This window comes from Capsella rubella, unplaced genomic scaffold (assembly GCF_000375325.1).
Source record: "Capsella rubella cultivar Monte Gargano unplaced genomic scaffold, Caprub1_0 scaffold_2, whole genome shotgun sequence".
NCBI lineage: Eukaryota > Viridiplantae > Streptophyta > Magnoliopsida > Brassicales > Brassicaceae > Capsella > Capsella rubella.
Window position 1 is genome coordinate 986,194 of NW_006238922.1, and position 22,640 is coordinate 1,008,833.

Sequence of the window (22,640 nt, forward strand, 5' to 3'; positions counted from 1 at the left end):
CATCTTTCTCATTTTCTTTCCACCTTTTTCCCCCCTTTTTTTTTGTTGTCGTTGGAATTAGACTTTTTTTAATCATTTCCTTATCAATTAAAACATTAAAACAAGTAACAATTGAAATCAATCAATTATTTTTAAATTTTGTTAAAAGTTTTAAAATTATATTAGTAAACCAAAAAATTCCATGTTTGAAATTTGCTTCCATGTTTTTATCTTTTTTCTGCCATGGGACCAATTTTTTTACCTAAACATTTTCATTTTAATGAATATTTACACTTTTAGCAAAAAAAAAAAAAAAAACCAAAAAATTCCGAATATAAAATGTCCGAATTTCAACCTAACCAAAAAGTGTTTTAAGTGCTCTTTGATCAATCACCTGAGAATCTGTCTATACGAATCATAATCAGAAACTGTAATTAGTTTGGTGTGTTACACGGACCAGTTCATTTGATCAGTTTGGCTGTTATTTTCTAATCTGTGTTATTGATACTTCTCCTTCTCCGCCGACACTACACAGTGAAACATCAAGCAATATGAGCAATCATCAAACTGTGAGATTCCTTTTCTCTCATTTTCCATTTTGTCCTTTAATAATGAGATCTCTCCAAATTATAGTGATTTGAATTGTCTTGAATCAAGCAGGTGTTGAGGCAATTAGAGCAATGGTGTGAGCTCAAAAATAAAGTGGTTCTTGTGACAGGAGCTTCCTCTGGTATAGGAAGAGAGATCTGTCTTGATCTAGGCAAAGCTGGTTGTAAGATTATCGCAGCAGCTCGTCGTGTTGATCGTCTCAACTCTCTCTGCTCTGAAATCAACAGCTTCGATTCAGCCGGGATCCAAGCCGCAGCACTTGAGTTAGACGTTTCATCGGACGGAGACACCATTCAGAGAGCGGTTAAAGAAGCTTGGGAAATCTTTGGAAACATAGATGTGTTGATTAACAATGCTGGAATCAGAGGCAATGTCAAGTCTAGTTTGGATTGGTCAGAAGAAGAATGGGACAAAGTCTTTAGAACCAATTTAACCGGATCTTGGCTAGTATCCAAATACGTCTGTGTTTTGATGCGTGATGCTAAACGCGGTGGCTCGGTGATTAACATCTCATCGATCTCTGGGCTTCACCGCGGTTTGTTGCCCGGTGGACTTGCATATGCTTGTTCTAAAGGTGGTGTTGACACCATAACGAGGATGATGGCTATTGAGTTAGGTGTTTAGAAGACTAGGTTTTTGATATAATGTATTGAGATTTGCTTCGTCCTGACCTGTTGTGTTACCAAACTCACAACTTTACACATATAGGATAACCGATATATATAGTTGAATGATTTCTACGATGTTATAAGGATTCAAATCATCATAGAAGATGTATATATTTTCCTTTTCTTTCCAAGGAAATTGATCTTTACTCACAAGCAATTAAAGATCTATTCATTGTTATTATTATGAACAATATGTTTGCAAGATTTATCATAAGAAATCACAAGAATCGGAAATGCTGATCAATTCAAAGCCATTCATCATCACTAGTCTTTAAATAATAATAAAAACACACAGAAAGCAATACAGAGTATGATACAGATTTCACATAATGCAATACAGAGCATGATACAGATTTCACATAGATAAAAGAGATAGAAAGTTTCCCTTTTGAACAAATTATTAACACAACTGGCGACATTATCAACTTCCCACTCACCTCAATTGGGTCTCCTTCTTCTTGAATCAATAACCCTATAATAAAAAATGAGACAAAAAGAGACGAGAGGCATTAAAGATGTAAGCAGTTAGAATCCTTGAAAAACTAAATAAGAGAAAGAGGATAAATGTTAGACCTTTAATCCATTTTCACCCTGCTTGCCACTTTTGGAATCGAATTCAGATTTGGACAATTCCTTACATCGATTTTCTCTAGACATGGAAAGGGTAGAGGACTCCAATATATATTCTTCAGCTTCGGTAGATTTTCTAAACAAAGAACATTCAGCTTTTGGAAAGGAACAATCCCTGATTCTTCAACTTCACACGCTTTCTCTTCTTTTATTATATCTTCTAGGTCTTTTGCTTCCCGAACTTGAAGAATTCTAAGATTTGGAGCGAACATCAGAAACGTCAATTCCTTCAAGCTATCACAATCTATTATATACACTCTGACAAGGCTCAAGAAGCTGCATATTCTTCCGATCTTTATCTCAGGGATACGGCAGCTCTCAATTCTGAATTCCCGAAGCTTGTCCATAGATCCTGAAAGTGATATTCCAGTTGATTCATGATTTCTATTTGGTGATGATACAAATTCTTCAGAGATCACTAGAGATCTTGTAATACTCTTCAGCTTAGGAGAGCTCAAAAAACGTTCCAGACTTGGAGCAACATTGAAACTTATGGTCAAAATTTCTAAATGTTCCAAAGTTTCCAACTCCTTCACTGTGTCGAGATCCCATGGTAAATCAGATCCACGTAATTTCAAAACTTTCAAACTATACAGATCTGATATCCCAACAATACTTTTAAGCTTTGATGTATACTGCAAATCCAAGTGAATTAGTTTTTTCAACGCTTGTAGTACCTTCTTTGGCAAACAAGGTATACTGGTGAATGACAAGTTGAGATATTGCAAGGAAACTAGATTTGATATTCCTTCTGGCAATTCAGAGAGACTTCGATTACACCATAGATCCAAAACAGCTAGCTTTGGCATGTAATTGAAGAATTCACTCGAGATTCTTCCATATTCTCCCCTTCCCAGGAGCAAAGTTGTGAGTTCCATACATTCAGGACTGCCAACGAGATGAACAATCTTATTATCCCTTAATGACATCCTTCTCACAACGTTCCAATTCTTAACCTTTGGAATTTCAAGTAACCCAACACCTGCATGCACAACAAAGGCCTCTTTTTGTTTTCCCATTTCAGAAGCAATCCATAGGGCCATTTCACGAACAACATCATGCATACATACAACACCTCGTCCCCTTTCACCCCACTCCATCAACAATGATGCGCGGACAAGACTACCAATAATCTCATAACCCTCGTCTTCAGCCCTTTCTATACCTTCACTTCCATCTGTGATTTCCCCGCATATCCAGTGCTCTATCAATTCTTCTTTCACAATTCTAGCATCTTCCGGATATAATGCGCAATATAGTAAACACGATTTGACATGCTCCCCGTTAAGGCTATCGTAGCTAAATTTCAAAAGCGGAAGGACCTTATCCTCCATGCCATCAAACTCTGCAGCGTATGAATTCAAAACATTTATAGCGTTACGCCATTCTTGTACCGTCTTCTTGCATGACATGGTCTCGCCTATGATGTTGAGAGCCAATGGTAGGCCACAACATTTTTTTGCAACTGTTCTCGCAAGTTCAGGGATTCCAGGGTCGCTTCCAAGTGTTGTTTCTCCAACCTTCTTTTGGAACAAATCAAATGCATCTGTTTCGTCCAAGCATCGGACTTCCATTGGGTTTTCAACCCCCATGCGTCCACATACATCCTGAGAACGAGTGGTAAATGCCACTTTGCATCCTTTTTGTGATCTTGGATCCGGAACTCCGATCTCAGCTAATTCCACCTTCTCCCATATGTCATCTAAAAACAACACAAATTTCTTTTTCTTTAAGAAATTGAATAAATGAACCGCCTTTTGACCTTTATCTTTTTGGTTCCACTCCTCTCCACCAAGACCAACTTTTTCAGCGATACCATCTTGAATCTTCTCTATCTGCAATTCTTTAGACACCACAACCCAAATAACGTAATCAAATCCACGTCTACTCTTACTTAACTTATTGTTGATCTGTGTGAGAAGAGTTGTCTTCCCAACACCGCCCATACCGTGCATACCTATAAGACCAACTTCATCTTCCATGAGATGTTTCCATGCTTTCTTGAGCATTTTCTCTTGACCAACAATTGTCGCTTGAAGAGGTAGTTCCTCCGCCGATCGTGTTCGAGCTTGCTTAACTAGCCATCTATAGACTTCCTTCACCGGTTCATCCAAATTTATTGAGAGGGAGATACAATTCCCCATTTTGAAAAAAAGTTGAGATCTGAGCAAAAAAAAAACCAGAGAGGGTGAAGAGAATAATTGGAAGACGTTCTTTTTAGTCCACAAGAAGTAAGATAATGCTCCATCAAGTGAGTCCAAGGATATGTGCAATTTCCATGTTTGAAAAGTCACTCATCTTTTGAAAAATCAATAATTAATTTCTGTTTTTTGGTATTTTGGCTGACCGAAGAAGACTTGAGAATGAAATGTATTCACTGTTCCTATGAAATTCTAATACCGAATCCTATCTAAATTACGTGATTAAACACTTTACACGCCTAAGTTAATGATGTTGGAATCACGAAACAAGAAGATCATCACAATCACACTTATTACTACTAAAGCGTATATGTTTCACTGTTCCTATAAAGCTATTAGCTAAGACTTGACAAGAATCAATCTCTCTATAATCTAAGCCTTAATAACAAAAGAACAATCTCAGTTCAGTGAATTTAGCCTTATGTTATACTTGCTCGGCAAGTCTTGTCTAGAGTTTTCAGTAGTTTTTAGTATAAACTTTGTACGTTGTAAAGACGTCTATCAGTAGTAACTGAGAAACATACATATGTGACGACATTGAATACGAGTCTATTGTCTTCTTGATTTCGAACTTCAACGCGTTTCGTTTTGTGATCTTTGCTGTGAGAGTCACGCAATGGCCAGCGACGATCATATATAACAACACAACACCTCAACGTAAAGCTCAATTCCAAACATGAACACTAAGAGAATAAGTGTCTCTCTTAGTCAGTCTCTGATAAATTATAAAAATTTATGAAAATCTGTTTTCTAATGTACTTAATTATACGATATGCCATTAAAAATAGATAAAATATTGAATTAAGAAATTATCTTTCAAATTAATTAACATCTTTCTCATTTTCTTTCCACCTTTTTCCTCCTTTTTTTTTGGTCGTTGGAATTAGACTTTTTTAATCATTTCCTTATCAATTAAAACATTAAAACAAGTAACAATTGAAATCAATCAATTTTTTTTAAATTTTGTTAAAAGTTTTAAAATTATCTTGATTAAGCAGGTGTTGAGGCAATTGGAGCCATGGTGTGAGCTCAAAGATAAAGTGGTTCTTGTGGCAGGAGCTTCCTCTGGCATAGGAAGAGAGATCTGTCTTGATCTTGGCAAAGCTGGTTGTAAGATTATCGCAGCAGCCCGTCGTGTGGATAGACTCAACTCTCTCTGTTCTGAAATCAATAGCTTCGGTTCAACCGGGATCCAAGCCGCAGCACTTGAGTTAGACGTTTCATCGGACGGAGCCACCATTCAGAAAGCGGTTAAAGAGGCTTGGGAAATCTTTGGAAACATCGATGTGTTGATTAACAATGCTGGAATCAGAGGCAATGTCAAGTCCAGTTGATTAACTAATGTCAAGATTTTTCTTATATTCACCCTCTCTGGTATTCCCTTGCTAATATGTGTTACATACTTTTAAAAGTAGAAAACGCATCTTATAAAGTAATTGAGTTTTTCAAATTTCATGGTTTTGATTAAATAAAGATAAAAGCGCATGTGTTACTATGAATATATGGGACATAAACAAAAAGGTGGTTGAGTACTGTACCGGTCATATATTAGTAGGTGTTGGGTGAACAACTTGAAGAAAAAAATAAGTAATTAAACCAAATCCACTTTTTAATTTAATTGATGTGATAAGAAGAAGAGTTATATTATATCAAAACCACTTTCAAAAATAAAATATTATTGAAGTGATTAAAATTCAAGGGAACAAAATTTAAACGCCAAAAAAATGCAAACGTATAAATGTTGTTGGTTGTGGACAGTCTTCATAATAAACAGAAGCTTTCATAGTTTGGGTGGCTAAGAGTCTAAGACTGAGACATGTACAACCTTATGAGGTAAACTTTGGCACTAAAACTCTTCGGATAGAGAGAAGACCATGATATCATGGTTAGGAACAGAGTAGCTACAAACCACATTCAAACACACAAATCTTTATATTATGTTCACAATAGAAATTGTACCCAATCTGACTAGAATCAGACTCACACTTTGCATCTTCTTTACCAGTTGTGTTATCAAACTCCTACTTTAGTTAAGCCAATGTTTCTTTCTTGGATTTATCACAATACTTTACAAAAATAGGATAGTTGATTTTTGTGAATATATGATTGTCACAATGTTATAAGGATTCAAATCATCATTAGTTTCAACAATTTTTTTGCAATATTATTAGAAATCATAGTCACACAATGCCAATACAGAGTATTATAATAAAAAGATAGAAAGTTTTGATTTGGAACAAATTAACCCGAACGATCGACGACATTATGAACCTCCCTTAGTAAATAAGCATGGGTCTCCTTCTCCTAGAATCAATCCTCCTATAATAAAAACTAACACAGTCAAAAAGAATCGAGAGGCATACATATGGAAGCAGTTAGAATCCTTGAAAATCAAATAAGAGAAGATAAATAAATGTTATACCTGTTTGCATGAAGATAAGAATCGTATTTTGGTAGCTTCGTCTTCCCATTGCACATCTTTAATCCATCGTGGAGATTCGTAATGTATGATGCATCCATTTTCACCTTGCTTGCCACTTTTGGAATCAAGTGGAAGCTTTTTCAGATTTGGACAATTCCTTACTTCGATTTTCTCTAGGCATGGAAAGGGTAGAGGACTCCAATATATATTCTTCAGCTTCGGTAGATAACCTAAACGAAGAAAATTCAGCTTTTGGAAAGGAATATTCACCGATTCTTCACATTCACAAGCATTCTCTCTGTTTATTATATCTTCCATGTCTTTTGCATCAAAAATACCAAGAACTCTAAGATTTGGAGCGAACATCAGAAACGTCAATTCCTTCAAGCTATCACAACCTCTTATATACACTCCGACAAGGCTCAAGAAGCTGTATCTCCTTCCGATCTTTATCTCAGGGATACGGCACTTCTCAATACTGAATACCCGAAGCTTGTCCATAGATCCTGAAAGTGATATTCCAGTTGATTCAAGATTTCTATTTGGTGATGATACAAAATGATCAGAGATCTTTAGAAATCGTGTACGACTCATCAGCCTAGGAGAGCTCAAAAAACGTTCCAGACTTGGAGTAACATTGAAATTTATGGTTAAAATTTCTAAATGTTTCAAAGTTTCCAACTCCTTCACTGTGTCGAGATCCCATGGTAAATCAGATCCACGTAATTTCAAAACTTTCAAACTATACAGATCTGATATCCCAACAATACTTTTAAGCTTTGATGTATACTCCAAATCCAAGTGAATTAGTTTTTTCAACTCTTGTAGTACCTTCTTTGGCAAACAGCGTATACCGGTTGCTTTCAAGTTGAGATATTGCAAGGAAACTAGATTTGATATTCCTTCCGGCAATTCAGAGAGATTTTCATTACCTGATAGATCCAAAACAACTAGCTTTGGCATGTAACTGAAGAATTCACTTGAGATCTTTTCCAATTCACTCGAGATTCTTCCATATTCTCCCCTTCCCAGGAGCAAAGTTGTGAGTTCCATACATTCAGGGCTGCCATCGAGATTAACAATCTTATTATCCCTTAACGACATCTTTCTCACAACGTTCCAATTCTTAACCTTTGGAATTTCAAGTAACCCAACACCTGCACGCACAACGAAGGCCTCTTTTTGTGTTCCCAATTCAGAAGCGATCCATAAGGCCATTTCACGAACAACATCATGCATACATACAACACCTCGTCCAAGTTTATCATCCCCCTCCATCAACAATGATGCGCGGACAAGACTACCAATAATCTCATGACCCTTGTCTTCAGCCTTTTCTATACCTTCACTTCCATCTATGATATCCTCGCATATCCAGTACTCTATCAATTCTTCTTTCACAATTTGAGCATCTTCTGGATATAACGCACAGTATAGCAAACACGATTTGACATGCTCCCCTTTAAGGCTATCATAGCTAAATTTCAAAAGTGGAAGGACCTTATCGACCATGCCTTCAAACTCTGCAGCGTATGAATTCAAAACATTTATAGCGTTACGCCATTCTTCTACCGTCTTCTTGCATGACATGGTCTCGCCTATGATGTTGAGAGCCAATGGTAGGCCACAACATTTTTTAACAACTTTACTTGCAATTTCAGGGATTCCGGGATGGCTTCCAAGTGTTGTTTCTCCAACCTTCTTTTGGAACAAATCAAATGCATCCGCTTCCTCCAAGCATCGGACTTCCATTGGGTTTTCAACCCCCATGCGTCCACATACGTCTTGAGAACGAGTGGTAAATGCCACTTTGCATCCTTTTAGTGATCTTGGATCCGGAACTCCGATCTCAGCTAATTCCACCTTCTCCCATATGTCATCTAAAAACAACACAAATTTCTTTTTCTTTAAGAAATTGAATAAATGAACAGCCTTTTGACCTTTATCTTTTACTTTCCACTCCTCTTCACCAAGACCAACTTTTTGGGCGATATCATCTTGAATCTTCCCTATCTGCAACTCTTTTGACACCACAACCCAAATAACGTAGTCAAAACCATGTCTATTCTCACTTAACTTATTGTTGATCTGTGTGAGAAGAGTTGTCTTCCCTACACCGCCCATACCGTACATACCTATAAGACCAACTCCATCTTCCATGAGATGTTTCCATGCTTTCTTGAGCATTTTCTCTTGACCAACAATTGTCGGTTGAAGAGGTAGCTCCTCCACCTCATCAGGTGTAAGAGCTTGCGCAGTGATCTCTTTAAAATCTTTATTTTTCAGTTTCTCAACTTTCCCCAACGTCAAGAAAACACTTTTCCCGTAATGGTAGCTTGACAGTAACCTCTTAGAGCAAAACCCACAAAGACACAGCCTTTGGAGTTCAACATTTCTAGCACTAAAGATATCATTAACTTCCTTTTGAATAGTCTCAACTCTATCAAGCCATACCTGGAATTCGGCAAGCCTTTGTAGACCGCTATCCTCTTCTCTTTTGAGCTTTGTTGACAAATCATCCCGCTTAGCCTTGAGCTCTGCTATGGTTGTCTCCAAAGCCGTGAGGTTCTTCTCGAGATTGTGAGTGTAACCAACTTTCTCGTCTAGACATTGAGACACTTTATTCACCAAATTATCCAAAGGTACTGAGAGGGAGACACAACTCCCCATTTTCAGTAAACTTGAGATCTGAAAATTTGAAATCTACTAGTTTTTTGAACAAAAACCAAAGAGAATGTAGATAGATGTTTTCTTTTAGCTCACAAGAAGCACAGAGAATAATCCAAAGACGTTCTTTTTAGTCCACAAGAAGTAAGATAATGTTCGATAGAGTGAGTCCAAAGATATTTATGCAATTTGCATGGTTGAAAAATCACTCATTATTTGGAAAATTTAATAAATTTTTGGTTAATAAAATTGTGATTTGCTGACATTTATACAGTTGTGGCGCTGACCGCTGACCAAAGAAGACCTGAGAAAAAAAAAAAATCACTGTTCCTATGAAGCGATCGGAAAGCTTATGAAGAGAATCATAGTAATCAATCTTTCTAATCTAAGCCTTAATAACAAAAGAACTATCTCAAATCTATGGATTATTACTAGTGGGCTTATAACTGTATTAGCCTTATCATATGTTATACTTGCTCCGCAAGTCTTGTCTAGGGGTTTGAGTAGCTCACGGTTCACCTGTGTGTTATTGTGTATATATAATATACTGTATTATGTATAAGTTGTAAGTCCAGATACGAGTCTACTGTTTCTTAAGTTTTATTTTGTGGTCCTCTCTGTCAGAGTCATAGTATATAGCCAGAGAAGATGATAAACCCCCGCGAGAAAAGGACCTTAACGTAGAACATTGCGCAAGTAAATCCACAATTCCAAGCACAAGTGTCTCTCTTGTCTACTTCTACTGTATGATAAACTGATAACTTTATAAGAAAATCCTATGTTAATTATATTATACTAGTTTAGTATCCGTCCGATGGACGGGTTATATTTATTTAAAATTAAATTTAAATTAAAATAAAATTAAAATTTATTATAACTTATAAAAAATAATTTCAAAATCTTTTTTTTTTGAAAAAATAAGAGTAATTATTTTCATTTGGAAAGAGATTTTATGTGGTTTGAAGTATCAAATAAACGTGTGTATATATATATATATATATCTTAAAATTCGTTATTATATGTTAATTATAAAAATTTAGTAATGTCAAACTGTCAATTACCAAAACATTTGGGAGCTATTTGGGAGCTATTCACCATTATTCATATTATTGCTAAAATATTTTAAAAAATCTTAATTTAGCAATTATCCTCTAAAACATGATTATACCATTTTGTAAAAATTGTTATTTTTTAACTTTCAATTTTTCAAAAAATCATTCTACTATGAAAATTAATTAATTATTATTTAATATGATGGTAAAGTTCTTTCAAATTAACATCAATCTAAAATATGATGTTAAATACAAATATAGTCACTTGTAAATAAGTTCCTATAAACAACGCAAATAAACATAAAGATTCTAAAATAAATTATAGCATCGTTGAAAAAAATATTTAAAAATCTTTCAAATACGAATTATAAAAAACTACATATTTTTAAACAAATATTTTATAATTAATATATTACAAATTATATTGAACTTTTGTTTTCTTTAATTTAAGCTAAAAATATTATTTTTGAATATATTTTATTCACCCGTATGTTTTAGACAATGAAATTGCTCAATGGCATAATACATTACAAATTTTGGCCATTTTAATCCTCGACTTCCACTGTGGCCATTAAAATCATAGACTTCTTGTTTACGTTATTTTTAAATCACAATCTTCTGTTGACTAAGCCAGATTGAACATGTTGTCAAATCAAATTCTCTAATAGAGGAGTTAACAGTCGTTTAGGATCGTTAATCAATCTCTGTTAAGTCAAAAAATGAGAATCACAAGGACAAGCGACGTCGTGCTGCCTTAAACGAAATGCCTAAATCTCCAAATCGACCTCGCTTGTTTATTTAGTTAAACTCAAAATCTATTTTATTTGTAAAATGTAAATCCTAATTCTCCTTTATGAACCCAAACTGATAAATAACTTTGTAATTAATTGTTAAAACCTAAATCTCACTCCTCTTTTATAAACCTAAACCAATAAATAATTTCGTTTAATTATAAAATCTAAATTATAGTGCGCATTTATAAACTCAAACCAACATATAACCCTTATAATTGTAAAACCTACAACTGACAAAACCAAAAATTAGGTTAATAGTTGAAAGAGAATTTTTGAGAAAATACCCCTTTTGGTGTACCCCTTTTAAAAAATACACCAATTTTCAATTCATTTTTAAAAATACCCCATTTAAAATATGAAAGATTGTAAACTTTTATATAGTTTATAGTTTATAAGGTACATCTAGATCATCATTACTACTGAGAGACTTTTAAAAGGTTCTAAACGCCATTTATAAGACTTTTTAAAGGTTTTTATAAGGTTTACAAAGTTTTTATATGATTTTTAAATAATGTTTAAAAGGTATTTATACGGTATTTGTGAAATATATAGATATAAATTTACACACATATAAAGATAATTTGTGTCTATATATATAAGCTTACACATATTTTTTTTTTTGATAAATATCAATCTTTTTACCTTTTAATTAATCAAAAAAACCATTTTTCCAGTAATACTTTTTAAAAATACCCCTATTTCAAACTTTATCAAAACAACCACTAAAACCACTAAAAATGTTGAAATTTATCCAAATATGTATGTAAACTTATAAATATACACACAACTTACCTTTATATGTATAAACTTTTATATATTTTTCATAAATAGCGTAAATAACTTATAAATACCTTTTAAAAACCTTATAAACCCTTTTAAAAACCTTATAAAACTTGTAGAAACTATTTAAAACCTTTTAAAACATTATAAAATATTTGTATCAAATTTATTATATAGAAGTACCTTATGAATCATATAAAAGTTTCTAATTTTTCATATTTAAACAGGGATATTTTTGAAAATGGATAGATAAAGGGGGTACTTTTGAAAAGGGGTATTTCTCAAAAATTCTCTTTAATTCTTTATAATTATTTTATATATTTTATTTTTTAATATTGTTTAAATAATCTATTTTATCTTAATATTAACAAAATTAGATATAACATATTGCGACATCTTATGTTTTACTTGACACTTATCATGATCACGTGAGTTAGTAAATTTAAAAACCAAGTTTCGACATATAATCTCGTTTAATTGTTAAACTTAAACCATAATTTTAATTTACAAAGATAAACCATAATTTTCATTTATCATTTATATACCCAAACCAACAAATAACCTGTTTTAATTGTAAAATTAAATTTTAAACCTTAATCCTCTTCTGTAAAAAAAAACCGACATATAGTCTTGTTAATTATAAATTTTAAATCCCTATCTTATTAATAAACCAAATTGACATAACTGAAATAAGGTTATTTGTTTAATTTTATTAATAATTTTTAATATATAATTCTTTATTATATTTATTTTATATATTTCTTTTTTGATAGGGTTAATAATTTTTCTATTTTGTCTAAATATTAACAAAATTAGAATCGACACGTGTCAACATCTTATCGTTTATAATTGACACATAAATTCTTTATTATATTTATTTTATATATTTCCTTTTTTGATAGGTTTAATAATTTTTCTATTTTATCTAAATATTAACAAAATTAGAATCGACACGTGTCAACATCTTATCGTTTATAATTGACACATGTCACAATCTTGTTAATGGCTGACTTTGAAAACTAAGGTTTATATAATAAGATGTCATTAGAAAATATATAATATACTGAATTATGGAAAGATACAATTATCCAAAACAATAAAATTTAATTTAATTAATTACTTTCAAATTATGTTAAACTTCGTCCCAAAATTTAATTTAATCATTTTTTAAAAATGAAAATTTGTCCTAAAATTGATTTTCTTTTTGTATGAATGTGAAATTATATCCAAAAAATAAAACTGTTTTATAAAGAATGCATCATTTAGGTTGATTGTTTTTAAAGCATTAAATGATGGAATAAAACTTTAAAACCAATAACGGAATGGTTGGAAAAGATATTATTACTAAACCGAGATTTCTGATTTCAATAAAACTGTGTTAAACACTTAAAATGTAGAAACTCTAATTAGTTTGGTGTATTACATGAACCAGTTTGGTGTATTACATGAACCAGTCTAATTATACCTAAACAAAAGTTTTTAAGTGTTCTTTGATCAGTTACCTGAGAATCTATGAATCACAATCAGAAACTCTAATTAGTTTGGTGTATTACATGAACCAGTTTATATTGCCACGTTGATTTGTTGTTTTGGCTGTTATTTTCTAATTTGTGTTATTGATACTTCTCCTTCTCCGCCGACACATACAGTAAAACATCAAGCATTATGAGCAATCATCAAACTGTGAGATTCCTTTTCTCTCATTTTCCATTTTGTCCTTTCACTTTCTTAATATTGAGATCTCTCAGTGATTTGAATTGTCTTGATCAAGCAGGTGTTGAGACAATTGGAGCCATGGTGTGAGCTCAAAGATAAAGTGGTTCTTGTGACAGGAGCTTCCTCTGGTATAGGAAGAGAGATCTGTCTTGATCTAGGCAAAGCTGGTTGTAAGATTATCGCAGCAGCCCGTCGCGTTGATAGACTCAACTCTCTCTGTTCTGAATTCAACAGCTTCGGTACAACCGGGGTCCATGCCGCAGCACTTGAGTTAGACGTATCATCGGACGGAGCCACCATTAAGAGAGCGGTTCAAGAGGCTTGGGAAATCTTTGGAAACATCGATGTGTTGATTAACAATGCTGGAATCAGAGGCAATGTCAAGTCTAGTTTGGATTGGTCAGAAGAAGAATGGGACAAAGTCTTTAGAACAAACTTAACCGGGTCTTGGCTAGTATCCAAATACGTGTGTGTTTTGATGCGTGATGCTAAACGCGGTGGCTCGGTGATTAACATCTCGTCGATCTCTGGGCTTCACCGCGGTTTGTTGCCCGGTGGACTTGCCTATGCTTGTTCGAAAGGCGGTGTTGACACCATGACAAGGATGATGGCTATTGAGTTAGGTGTTTATAAGATCAGAGTGAATTCGATCGCGCCAGGGCTTTTCAGGTCAGAGATCACACAAGCTCTTATGCAGAAAGAGTGGCTCAAGAAAGTTACCGAACGGACTGTACCGTTAAAGATGCAACAGACTGTTGATCCGGGGCTTACATCTCTCGTGCGCTATCTCATTCACGATTCTTCTCGATATGTCACCGGGAATACATACATTGTCGATTCAGGAACTACACTGCCTGGTGTGCCCATTTTTTCTTCTCTCTAAAAATCGTAATCAAAATCTTGTATGCGCTTGTACATTGTGATAAGAACGAAGTCGTTTCCAATAAATGACAGTATTGGCACTAACATTAACTTTACTTTCTCAGACTTTTTTTTGTTTATGGGTACAGAGAGAAATCTTGATAAGCTTGAGAAACTAAGTTATGATCTTCCCATTCGTCTCTATACGTCTCTGGATGGGCTCTCTTCCTCGCACCAGTCTTGAAATACATCTCTTTCCGCCATTCCTCTGTTTCCGGGCATCCACATTGTGAAGCCAACCAATTATTGTACTCAAACTGCGACAAAACAAAAATGTTGTTTATATGTTTCTGTTTTAGATTTGGTTTCTGAGTAGGAAACATAAGTTAAAGAAAATTCATACTTGAGTAATCCCCATCTGGTGAGTATATCGCTTTGCAATCCCTGCGGCTTCGAGTGTGGAGTATAAGGTTTTGATTTCTATCATCATATCTTCCTTAGAGGGCAGTGGGATTCGACCTGACAAAACACCTGCAATCCACTTGCTTTGCAGCTCAAACATAGGAAAAGGTACAACCTGAAATTGAATTTGTTACAGATTTGATTATTCAACAAATTGAAAAGTTAAGGGATAATATGAAATTGCTTCAAAGCAAGTTAGAGCTGTATACCTTCCATGGTATCCCAACGAAGGAGAGCCACGGTGCGAATTCTGGAGGGAAGACGTCTTTGTACAATGGCCCGACACGGTTATCATCTACCGTAACATTTCCATTGGTTTCAAGAAACGGGAAGTGATACTTATACCTATAGAAAGTAAAGAGTTTTGTTAAACAACCACACTTTCAACAACAACAAAAGAAAACTGAAGAGAGAATGAATACCCAGTGCAATGCATAATAACATCAACCGAAATAGTTTTCCCGTTCTGAAAAAGCAATGAACCATCCTGATGGACACACTCAATCTGCATGAGATTCAAGAAAACATAAACTTATTTCTCATCCTGATCATCAAATCACTGCAAGTAATACTTAGAAACTAACCCACCATTGAATGCATCCATAGATTACTGTAACCAGACCGCTTGATAAAGGTATCAGCTGCATTTGACCTACAAGCCACATGAACTTCTTTGGCAACTCTAGCAATATCCCTACTTATATCATCAGCACTTGCAGAGTTCCCTATAAGCACAACAACCTATAAACCAATAAGATCACATCACACCAAAGTACCTAACAGTATCATCTTTAGAAATGAGTACCTGATCTTTGAATGGTTCTGGAATACGATAATTATGACTATGCATCTCCTTCCCTGGCCAAGAACTTATCCCTAAAAGTTTCCAAAATACAAAATCACAATCACACTTCTCACTGTTCCAATTCGATGAATCAATGGAGATTAGATTACCAGGAATTTCAGCAAGACGAGGTTCAATGTAATGTCCATTACAAACAACAACAGCATCGTAAATCTCATCACGAAGCTCTTTCTTCTCCTTCTCCGTAGATTCAATCCTCCATTTTCCGGTTCCTTCTTCCACCGCCGGAGCAACCTTCAGAACCGCCGTCTCAAACCTAACCATCTCCTCAATCGCAAACTCCTTGGCGAAATCTTGCAAATACGCCAAAACTTCACCATGACTCGGAAACCTCCTCTGATCTCGAGATTTCGATACACCGGAACGAACCACGAACGGGAAGTCTCTGTATCCCATACACTCTCGGGGGAGATTAGTTCGGAGAGAGCCATAGACGCTCGAATGAACAACGGATCGGGTCGGGTCAACGCTTAACGGATCGGGTTCGGTATGATCGGTGTAGATCCAGGTTCCTCCGACTTGTTTTTGTCTCTCGAAAACGACCACCGAGTGACCTTCTCGCCGGAGCTCTCGCGCCGCGACTAATCCGGCGGCTCCGGCGCCGATGACTGCCACGTGGTGTGATCTGATTGGTGTTAAGGAAGGTGCCATTTGGGTTTTTACCAAACTCTTTAGCGATGATGAGAATATACACTAACGGCCCCTTTGATAAATATGTGTGGCCCAAAAAAAAAAACTCATGAACCACAAATTCCTGAGAATCGTTCAAACGCTGCGTTTTATGGATTTTATAACCAAATAACTAAACCACTTCAAATAGATTCGTTAGTAAACCGGTTTGGTAATAACTTCGGCCATGGTGCTCTAACGTCATTTCAAAATTTAATAGAATTTGTTTGGGTCAATATCAAAATTTCAATCTTCAAACGTCATTTAATAGAATTTATCACAAAATATTTATAGAAACTATTGTATAAAGTATAAACCATGTTAATGCTTAGGTCTTTATTTGACTATTAGAATCATCACAAATAATTTATAGCCTTTAACTTACAAGTTACAACCTCTTTTAAGCCATAACCAATGAGTGTAAAATGCAAACTACTTTGTTTCTTTCTTTTATTCTCAAAGACGGCTTCACAAAATATTAATTAGATGTGAATCTAACGAAATCTTCATATGCTTCTGCAATGAGGTGATCATCAGCCCAATCGTCTTTATACGTAATGGATTGGGCTTGTATTCTCTTGAACACAATGTAAAACATTTGCTCTCTCCATTTTTCAATCCGAGGATAGTCACATTGGTCAGCAAGCCAGTTGTCGTATACAAACTGTAACCAAAATAAACATTCGAATTAATGTATTCTTTATTTTTAAGCTAATGTTTTTCACACATGTTAGGGGAAGAAGAGATAGTATACGAACCTGAGAATCTAGTTCTGCCATAAGATGTGTGTATCTCTTGGGAAGACCTGAGGCTTCGAGCTTCGCGTAAAACATCTTAGTATCTTCCATCATCTCATCTTGTGAGGGGAGTGAAATCTGACCAGCCAAAACCGCAGCTACCCACTTGCTTTGGAGTTCAAACATTGGAAAAGGAGTTACCTATAAACATCCAAAACATTAACCAACAAGTCCATTGACATAAAGAGGTTTCAACTTCATATTCTAATCACACTTGTATGAATCATCAACCTGCCATGGTAATCCGATGAATGATAGTTCCGGAGAAAGAGCTGGTGAGAAGATATGCTTATATAATGGTCCAACACAGTTATCTTCAACGGTCACTTCGCCTTTCGTATCGAGAAATGGGAAGTAATATTTGTACCTAATCATATAAATTGTCACATTAAAAATGTTTAACACTCGCTATGCTATTTTGTTTCATTGGTAAGTAAGTTCTATGCATGACTGAACAATTACCCGGTGCAATGCATAATAGTATCAGCGTAAACCGTCTTCCCATTACGAAATACCACCGAACCATCTCTACAGACAGTTTCAACCTGAAATGCATTGTAGCTAACTAGAATTAATCTTCTTTATATGATTTGATCTGATCAAATAAATATGATTTGATTCTTACAGTAGAGTGAAGCCATAAATTGTCGTATCCGGGAACTTGTTCGTATGTTTCCGGTTTAGTCGATCTTGAAGATAGATGGACTTCTTTTGTAACGTTTGCTATATCTCTACTTATATCGACTCCACTCACTGAGCTTCCGATTACCACCACCACCTAGTAAATTTCAAACTTCATTACAGAAACTCAATCAAGAACATAAATAAAGATTCATGTAATGACCATGAGATCTTATTTGTTTTTTTGTATTTACTTGATCTCTAAATTGATCTGGAACTCGATAATTGTGGCTGTGAATTTGCTTTCCTGGCCATGACTCTATGCCTAAAAAAACAAATTATTACAAAAATAATGATTCTTGATTTTTATTAGGACAAAAAAAAAAAACAAGACCAATGAAAAAAGTATGACGAGGGATTATATTAATTACCAGGGATTAGAGCATGACGAGGCTCTGTATAGTGACCGTTACAAACTACGACGGCGTCATAAATCTCATCGGAGATATCACCGGAGTTTCTAAACTCAACTCTCCACTTCTTTTGATTCTCAGCCGCCGGCTCAGCCCTCACAACATCCGTCTCGAACCGAATCATCTCTTCAATCTTGAACTCTCTGGCAAAGTCTTTCAAGTAAGCAAGAACCTCTCTATGACCCGGATGCCTTCTCGGATCTCTTGACCCGTTTTCGGGTCGGGTCGAAAACGGGAAATCGGTGAAACCCATGCATTCGCGTGGGATTATGGTTCGGAGAGAATTATAGAGACTCGAGTGGATTACGGGTCGGGTCGGATCTATGCTTAGCGGGTCGGATTCGACGTTTGGCGTGTAAGCCCATACGCCACCGATTTGGTTCCCACGCTCGAAAACAACGACGGAGTGGCCCTTGTGGTGGAGCTCTCGAGCCGCCACAAGTCCGGCTGCTCCGGCACCGATTACCGCCACGTGGCAGGATGTGGTAGGAGAATTTACTGTTGGTGCCATAATTAACTAGGATATCCAATGGGAAGTTTTATTTTGGTAATGGTGATGTTATTAATCTGATTTCATTGGCTTTGTGAAGAAGTAGTTGATAATGTTATATAACCTTGAATATGAATGTTAATATTGGGAGATAGAGAACCTGAGATCGACGGTTGAGATAACTAATTGTTAACCTTATTGAATATGAAATTATTTCAAATAATTAAAAAGACAATTTAGAACGTTAACTAATGTTTTGTATTGAACGTTCACCATATTGTTTGTTTCATGTGAGTATAAGATGATAAAAGAAAACAATGAATGTGACATGTTGTCTGAGTAAAGACTCAAGAGTGATGGATGATTTGAGACGAAGCCGCCAATTATGAAAAATAGGGAATAGGTCGTATATTCTACTGAAGCTAGCAAACTCCATTTTGATATCTGCCGATGCTACAAGGCACTAAATCGAACGGCTCAAATTGCATCATGATTCAATAAAATATTATGTTCAAATATATCACATATAAATATATTTGACATATAAAGACAACAAAATCTTCAAGTTACGTACGTGATTTTGCTCTTTGTTTTCCGGTGTCAATTGTCCAAATTATGCAGAATCATCTAAGGTACAGGCAAATTCTTCTACGAGAAAAAAAAAGAAAGAAAAATATTTAACAATTTATATAATTAACAAGCACTCATATACATTTTGGAAGGTTACAAATTGATACATACATTTGAAAATACTCTTTTATATGTAAACAGAACAAAAACAACAAAAATTTGCACAACGGAACCAAGGGACTCATAAAAACTTCTCGAAAACTAATTACATAATTAAACATAGGGTCTTGTTTCAGAGACTGAAGAACAACACATGTAGTAGCATAGACCTTCACACACTCTTATATATATTGTTTATTTTTTACAATTCATTACTGCCACTTCAATGCAAACAAGTCGACGCCATTATCATGCATCATCGTCCAGATTCAAGAAAACGTGAAGGGTGGAAAGTGATAAGATTTTGTCTAGCGAAATCTTCATATGCTTCTTCCATAAGATCATCATCATCCCATTCATCACGGAATGTCTCTGGTTGATCTCCAAGTCTCTTGTAACCGCGAGTTACTTCTTGGTCTCTCCAATGTTCAACATGAGGGAATCCACATTGGTCTGCTATCCAATTCAGGTACTCACACTACATTCAACAAAATCACTATTAATACTATGCTCTTTTTAAAAAAAAATGTTAAATGTATTTATATATCCTTAAATATCTTATTTGTAAAAGTAACAACGTACCTGTGATTTACCCAACTTATGAGTATATCTTTTGGGAATACCTAACGCTTCTTGTGTTTCATATGATAACTTAAGATCTTCCATCATTTCATCTACGGAAGGAAGTGTAACACGTCCAGACAAAACTGCGGAAACCCATTTGCTTTGGACTTCAAACATATAGAATTGTAGTCCCTGGTTATAAGAATTTGAAGATCAAACCAAGATCAAACTGATGAGTCTTCTAATGCATCAAGAATAGTTTGAATCAGTTGAAGCTAACTAACCATTGCTGGTAAACCAATGAAGGATAGCCCAGGAGCAAGCGCGGGTGCAAAAACGTGCTTGTAGAGAGGTTCAACGCGGTTGTCATCAACCCTCATGTAATTATTGGTTTCAAGAAATGGGAAGTAATACTTGTACCTTCACACATAACCAAAAAAGAAAAAGATGGTAAATCTTACAATTGATTGATGATATTTGCTATGTTTTCTCATCTTTTTATATTAAAGCGGATAATTTAGCACGGAAAGTTAATTACCCGGTACAGTGGACAATAGTATCGGCTTTTACCACCCTCCCATTTTTGAAAACAATGGTACCATCCTCGTGTGCTGTATCTATCTGCAACATATCAACAATAACAAAATGATTAATAGATGCAACCATTTATAAACTATTTTTATGAACTTTTCTAATTGACAAAAAACTTGACAAAAAACAAATTATCAAATTTTTACCTCAGAGTGCATCCAAAGATTGTTATTAGGTACGGGACGCTTTTCGAATGTGTCAGGTCCGCTTGCTCTAGATGCAATATGAACTTCTTTTGCGACTTTAGATATGTCTCTACTAATATCAGCTCCACTCGCAAAGTTACCGATCACCACTACCACCTGGCACCTGCAGAATTTATATGACTTTTTTTTAAGTAAAAACTCTGTTTACAAATTGGGTAGCTTTCAAGTTTTAAGTAATGGGTTACACTGGACTAGGCTATGATTCCAAATAAGTAGATCAGCCCCATAACCATTTATTCTTACAGTTCGTGAGATGTAACTTTTAGTAGTAGTTTGACTTATTGCGTTTACAACCAAAAACCACTAGTATTCTTAATAATTATTTAAGCTTAGATCCATCTAATCATGTACTCCATTCACCTAATTTTCTAAGTTCTAAATCCAAATATTATATCAATAAATTAAGCAAAAATGAATAATTCTCATTGGAGAATTATGTTTTGAGGATACTACTACTATACTACTGAAGATGCAGTTCCAGAACAGCTTGCTGTGGAGATCAGGAAGCTGCATCTGTTCTGTTCAGACGCCTGAGACCACATCAGACGCCTGGGATCACATCAGACACTTGAAGTTGCTGACATGGAGTCGTGAGATGACGTGGCAAAGCTTAAGTGGATGGAGTGACGTGCTAAGGAAGATTTCTTGCTTGGCAGCAAAGATAGAGACGAATTGCGTGTGAAGATATGGTGAATATTCTTTACATCAAATAAGGAAAGGATAAGCTTGACAAGCAAGTATATTCCGTTTCTGTGAGATCCTCGAAGATCCTAGGGTTAGGGTTTCGAGTAGTGAGTATAAATAGTCTAGGGTTTGGCCACGAGCCACTTTGAACACTTTAGACTCTTTGTACGTGATTGTAAAACTTCGAAGCTAGAAAAACAAAAAGCTGAGAAGGTGAGTGTTTGTTTTCTCTTGGGACTACACGGGTGTAGGAGAGAAAGGTTTAGTGCTCGTTCTTTAGTCGGGTTCAATTCTATTGGGAGGAATAGATTGAGTAAGAGCCGAGACAAAATTGTATCCTAGGAAAAGATAAATTTTGTTAATAAAGATCGAAGGAAAAAGCGTTTGCTTGGCGCGTTCCAAGCGTAACTGTCTGTGTGTCTCTCCATACGTTTTCAATTGGTATCAGAGCGGACGCCTGATAAAAGATCTGCTATCTTTTCAACAGGTGAGATCCTGCAACAGAGGGTATGGAGAAATCACAGCACTACGTTGCTATAACTAAGCCGTTTAAGTTGGATCCAGAACATTACGGGTTCTGGAAGGTGCAGCTGAGACAGGACATTCAGAGTGCTGATCTTGATGCCTGGATAGCTGTTGAAGATGGATGGACAGCCCCTGTGAAAACAAACGAGGCTGGAGATGCTGTTTCGAAACCCAAGAAGGATTGGACTGCAGAGGAGAAGCTTGCAGCAAAACACAACGCAACAGCTCTGTCCTTAATCTTCAAATCGCTGCCTGTGAATCAGTTCACCAGAGTTCAGGGATGTGAATCTGCAAAAGAGGCATGGGATATTCTTCAGGTCACCTTCGAAGGAACCAGCAATGTGAAGAGAACCAGACTTGACATCTTAGCATCTGACTTCGAGAACTTGACTATGGGAGATAGTGAGACTATTGAGGAATTCAGCAGCAAGCTGAGTAACATCTCTCAAGAGGCTATAGTGTTGGGAAAACGCTATAAAGATAAGAAGTTGGTTAAAAAATTTCTCAGAAGTCTGCCAGAGAAGTTTCAGCCACATAGGTCTGCAATTGATGTCTCGTTGAATTCTGATGAGTTGAAATTCGATC

At 35.4% G+C, this 22,640-nt stretch overlaps 8 protein-coding genes across 11 annotated transcripts in view; 3 read left to right on the plus strand and 5 right to left on the minus strand.

Annotated features, from left to right (window-relative positions):
- Positions 1-386: 386 nt before the first annotated feature.
- Positions 387-1,212, plus strand: LOC17895380 (3-oxoacyl-[acyl-carrier-protein] reductase FabG). Its single transcript, XM_006302842.2, has 2 exons — positions 387-548; positions 640-1,212. Exons 1-2 carry the CDS (start codon positions 531-533, stop codon positions 1,210-1,212), a joined length of 591 nt encoding a protein of 196 aa, XP_006302904.2. The 5' UTR covers positions 387-530.
- Positions 1,213-1,481: 269 nt separating this feature from the next.
- Positions 1,482-4,098, minus strand: LOC17894791 (probable disease resistance protein At1g63360). Its single transcript, XM_006301155.2, has 2 exons — positions 1,830-4,098; positions 1,482-1,728 (listed from the first exon to the last, which is right to left on the minus strand). Exon 1 carries the CDS (start codon positions 4,028-4,030, stop codon positions 1,832-1,834), a length of 2,199 nt encoding a protein of 732 aa, XP_006301217.1. The 5' UTR covers positions 4,031-4,098; the 3' UTR covers positions 1,482-1,728; positions 1,830-1,831.
- Positions 4,099-4,125: 27 nt separating this feature from the next.
- LOC17896402 (3-oxoacyl-[acyl-carrier-protein] reductase FabG) lies at positions 4,126-5,421 on the plus strand. The gene is made up of 2 exons (XM_006302965.2): positions 4,126-4,137; positions 5,086-5,421. Exons 1-2 carry the CDS (start codon positions 4,126-4,128, stop codon positions 5,419-5,421), a joined length of 348 nt encoding a protein of 115 aa, XP_006303027.2.
- An 804-nt stretch (positions 5,422-6,225) lies between these two features.
- On the minus strand, positions 6,226-9,304 carry LOC17896635 (probable disease resistance protein At1g63360). The gene is made up of 2 exons (XM_006300653.2): positions 6,510-9,304; positions 6,226-6,406 (listed from the first exon to the last, which is right to left on the minus strand). Exons 1-2 carry the CDS (start codon positions 9,177-9,179, stop codon positions 6,398-6,400), a joined length of 2,679 nt encoding a protein of 892 aa, XP_006300715.1. The 5' UTR covers positions 9,180-9,304; the 3' UTR covers positions 6,226-6,397.
- Positions 9,305-13,381: 4,077 nt separating this feature from the next.
- On the plus strand, positions 13,382-14,488 carry LOC17895038 (3-oxoacyl-[acyl-carrier-protein] reductase FabG). Its single transcript, XM_006301572.2, has 2 exons — positions 13,382-13,485; positions 13,577-14,488. Exons 1-2 carry the CDS (start codon positions 13,468-13,470, stop codon positions 14,399-14,401), a joined length of 843 nt encoding a protein of 280 aa, XP_006301634.2. The 5' UTR covers positions 13,382-13,467; the 3' UTR covers positions 14,402-14,488.
- Positions 14,489-14,497: 9 nt separating this feature from the next.
- On the minus strand, positions 14,498-16,396 carry LOC17895884 (flavin-containing monooxygenase FMO GS-OX-like 4). Of its 2 annotated transcripts, XM_006301721.2 has the most exons (7): positions 15,796-16,396; positions 15,647-15,717; positions 15,430-15,582; positions 15,264-15,346; positions 15,051-15,186; positions 14,783-14,956; positions 14,498-14,696 (listed from the first exon to the last, which is right to left on the minus strand). In XM_006301721.2, exons 1-7 carry the CDS (start codon positions 16,355-16,357, stop codon positions 14,517-14,519), a joined length of 1,359 nt encoding a protein of 452 aa, XP_006301783.1. In that variant the 5' UTR covers positions 16,358-16,396; the 3' UTR covers positions 14,498-14,516. The 2 variants fall into 2 exon arrangements, with proteins under 2 accessions (XP_006301783.1, XP_023642972.1); XM_023787204.1 differs by having other exon boundaries at positions 15,647-16,396.
- A 288-nt stretch (positions 16,397-16,684) lies between these two features.
- On the minus strand, positions 16,685-18,898 carry LOC17894362 (flavin-containing monooxygenase FMO GS-OX-like 7). 2 transcript variants are annotated; one of them, XM_006300415.2, is made up of 7 exons: positions 18,225-18,898; positions 18,048-18,118; positions 17,798-17,950; positions 17,635-17,717; positions 17,404-17,539; positions 17,134-17,313; positions 16,685-17,039 (listed from the first exon to the last, which is right to left on the minus strand). In XM_006300415.2, the coding sequence occupies exons 1-7, from the start codon at positions 18,775-18,777 to the stop codon at positions 16,854-16,856; spliced, it is 1,362 nt and encodes a 453-aa protein (XP_006300477.1). In that variant the 5' UTR covers positions 18,778-18,898; the 3' UTR covers positions 16,685-16,853. The 2 variants fall into 2 exon arrangements, with proteins under 2 accessions (XP_006300477.1, XP_023643446.1); XM_023787678.1 differs by lacking the exons at positions 16,685-17,039; positions 17,134-17,313; positions 17,404-17,539; positions 17,635-17,717 and having other exon boundaries at positions 17,888-17,965.
- Positions 18,899-19,424: 526 nt separating this feature from the next.
- Positions 19,425-22,640, minus strand: part of LOC17896087 (flavin-containing monooxygenase FMO GS-OX4) — an 11,280-nt gene continuing 8,064 nt past the window's right edge. The window contains exons 3-7 of one of the 2 annotated variants that reach the window (XM_006302652.2): positions 20,787-20,942; positions 20,588-20,670; positions 20,334-20,469; positions 20,068-20,241; positions 19,425-19,963 (exon numbers count right to left, since the gene is read on the minus strand). In XM_006302652.2, the coding sequence (XP_006302714.2) occupies positions 19,742-19,963; positions 20,068-20,241; positions 20,334-20,469; positions 20,588-20,670; positions 20,787-20,942 (771 nt within the window). In that variant the 3' untranslated portion in view covers positions 19,425-19,741. Of the gene's footprint in view, positions 19,964-20,067; positions 20,242-20,333; positions 20,470-20,587; positions 20,671-20,786; positions 20,950-22,640 lie in introns of those variants that run through there. The other variant, XM_023787109.1, reaches the window with a different exon arrangement.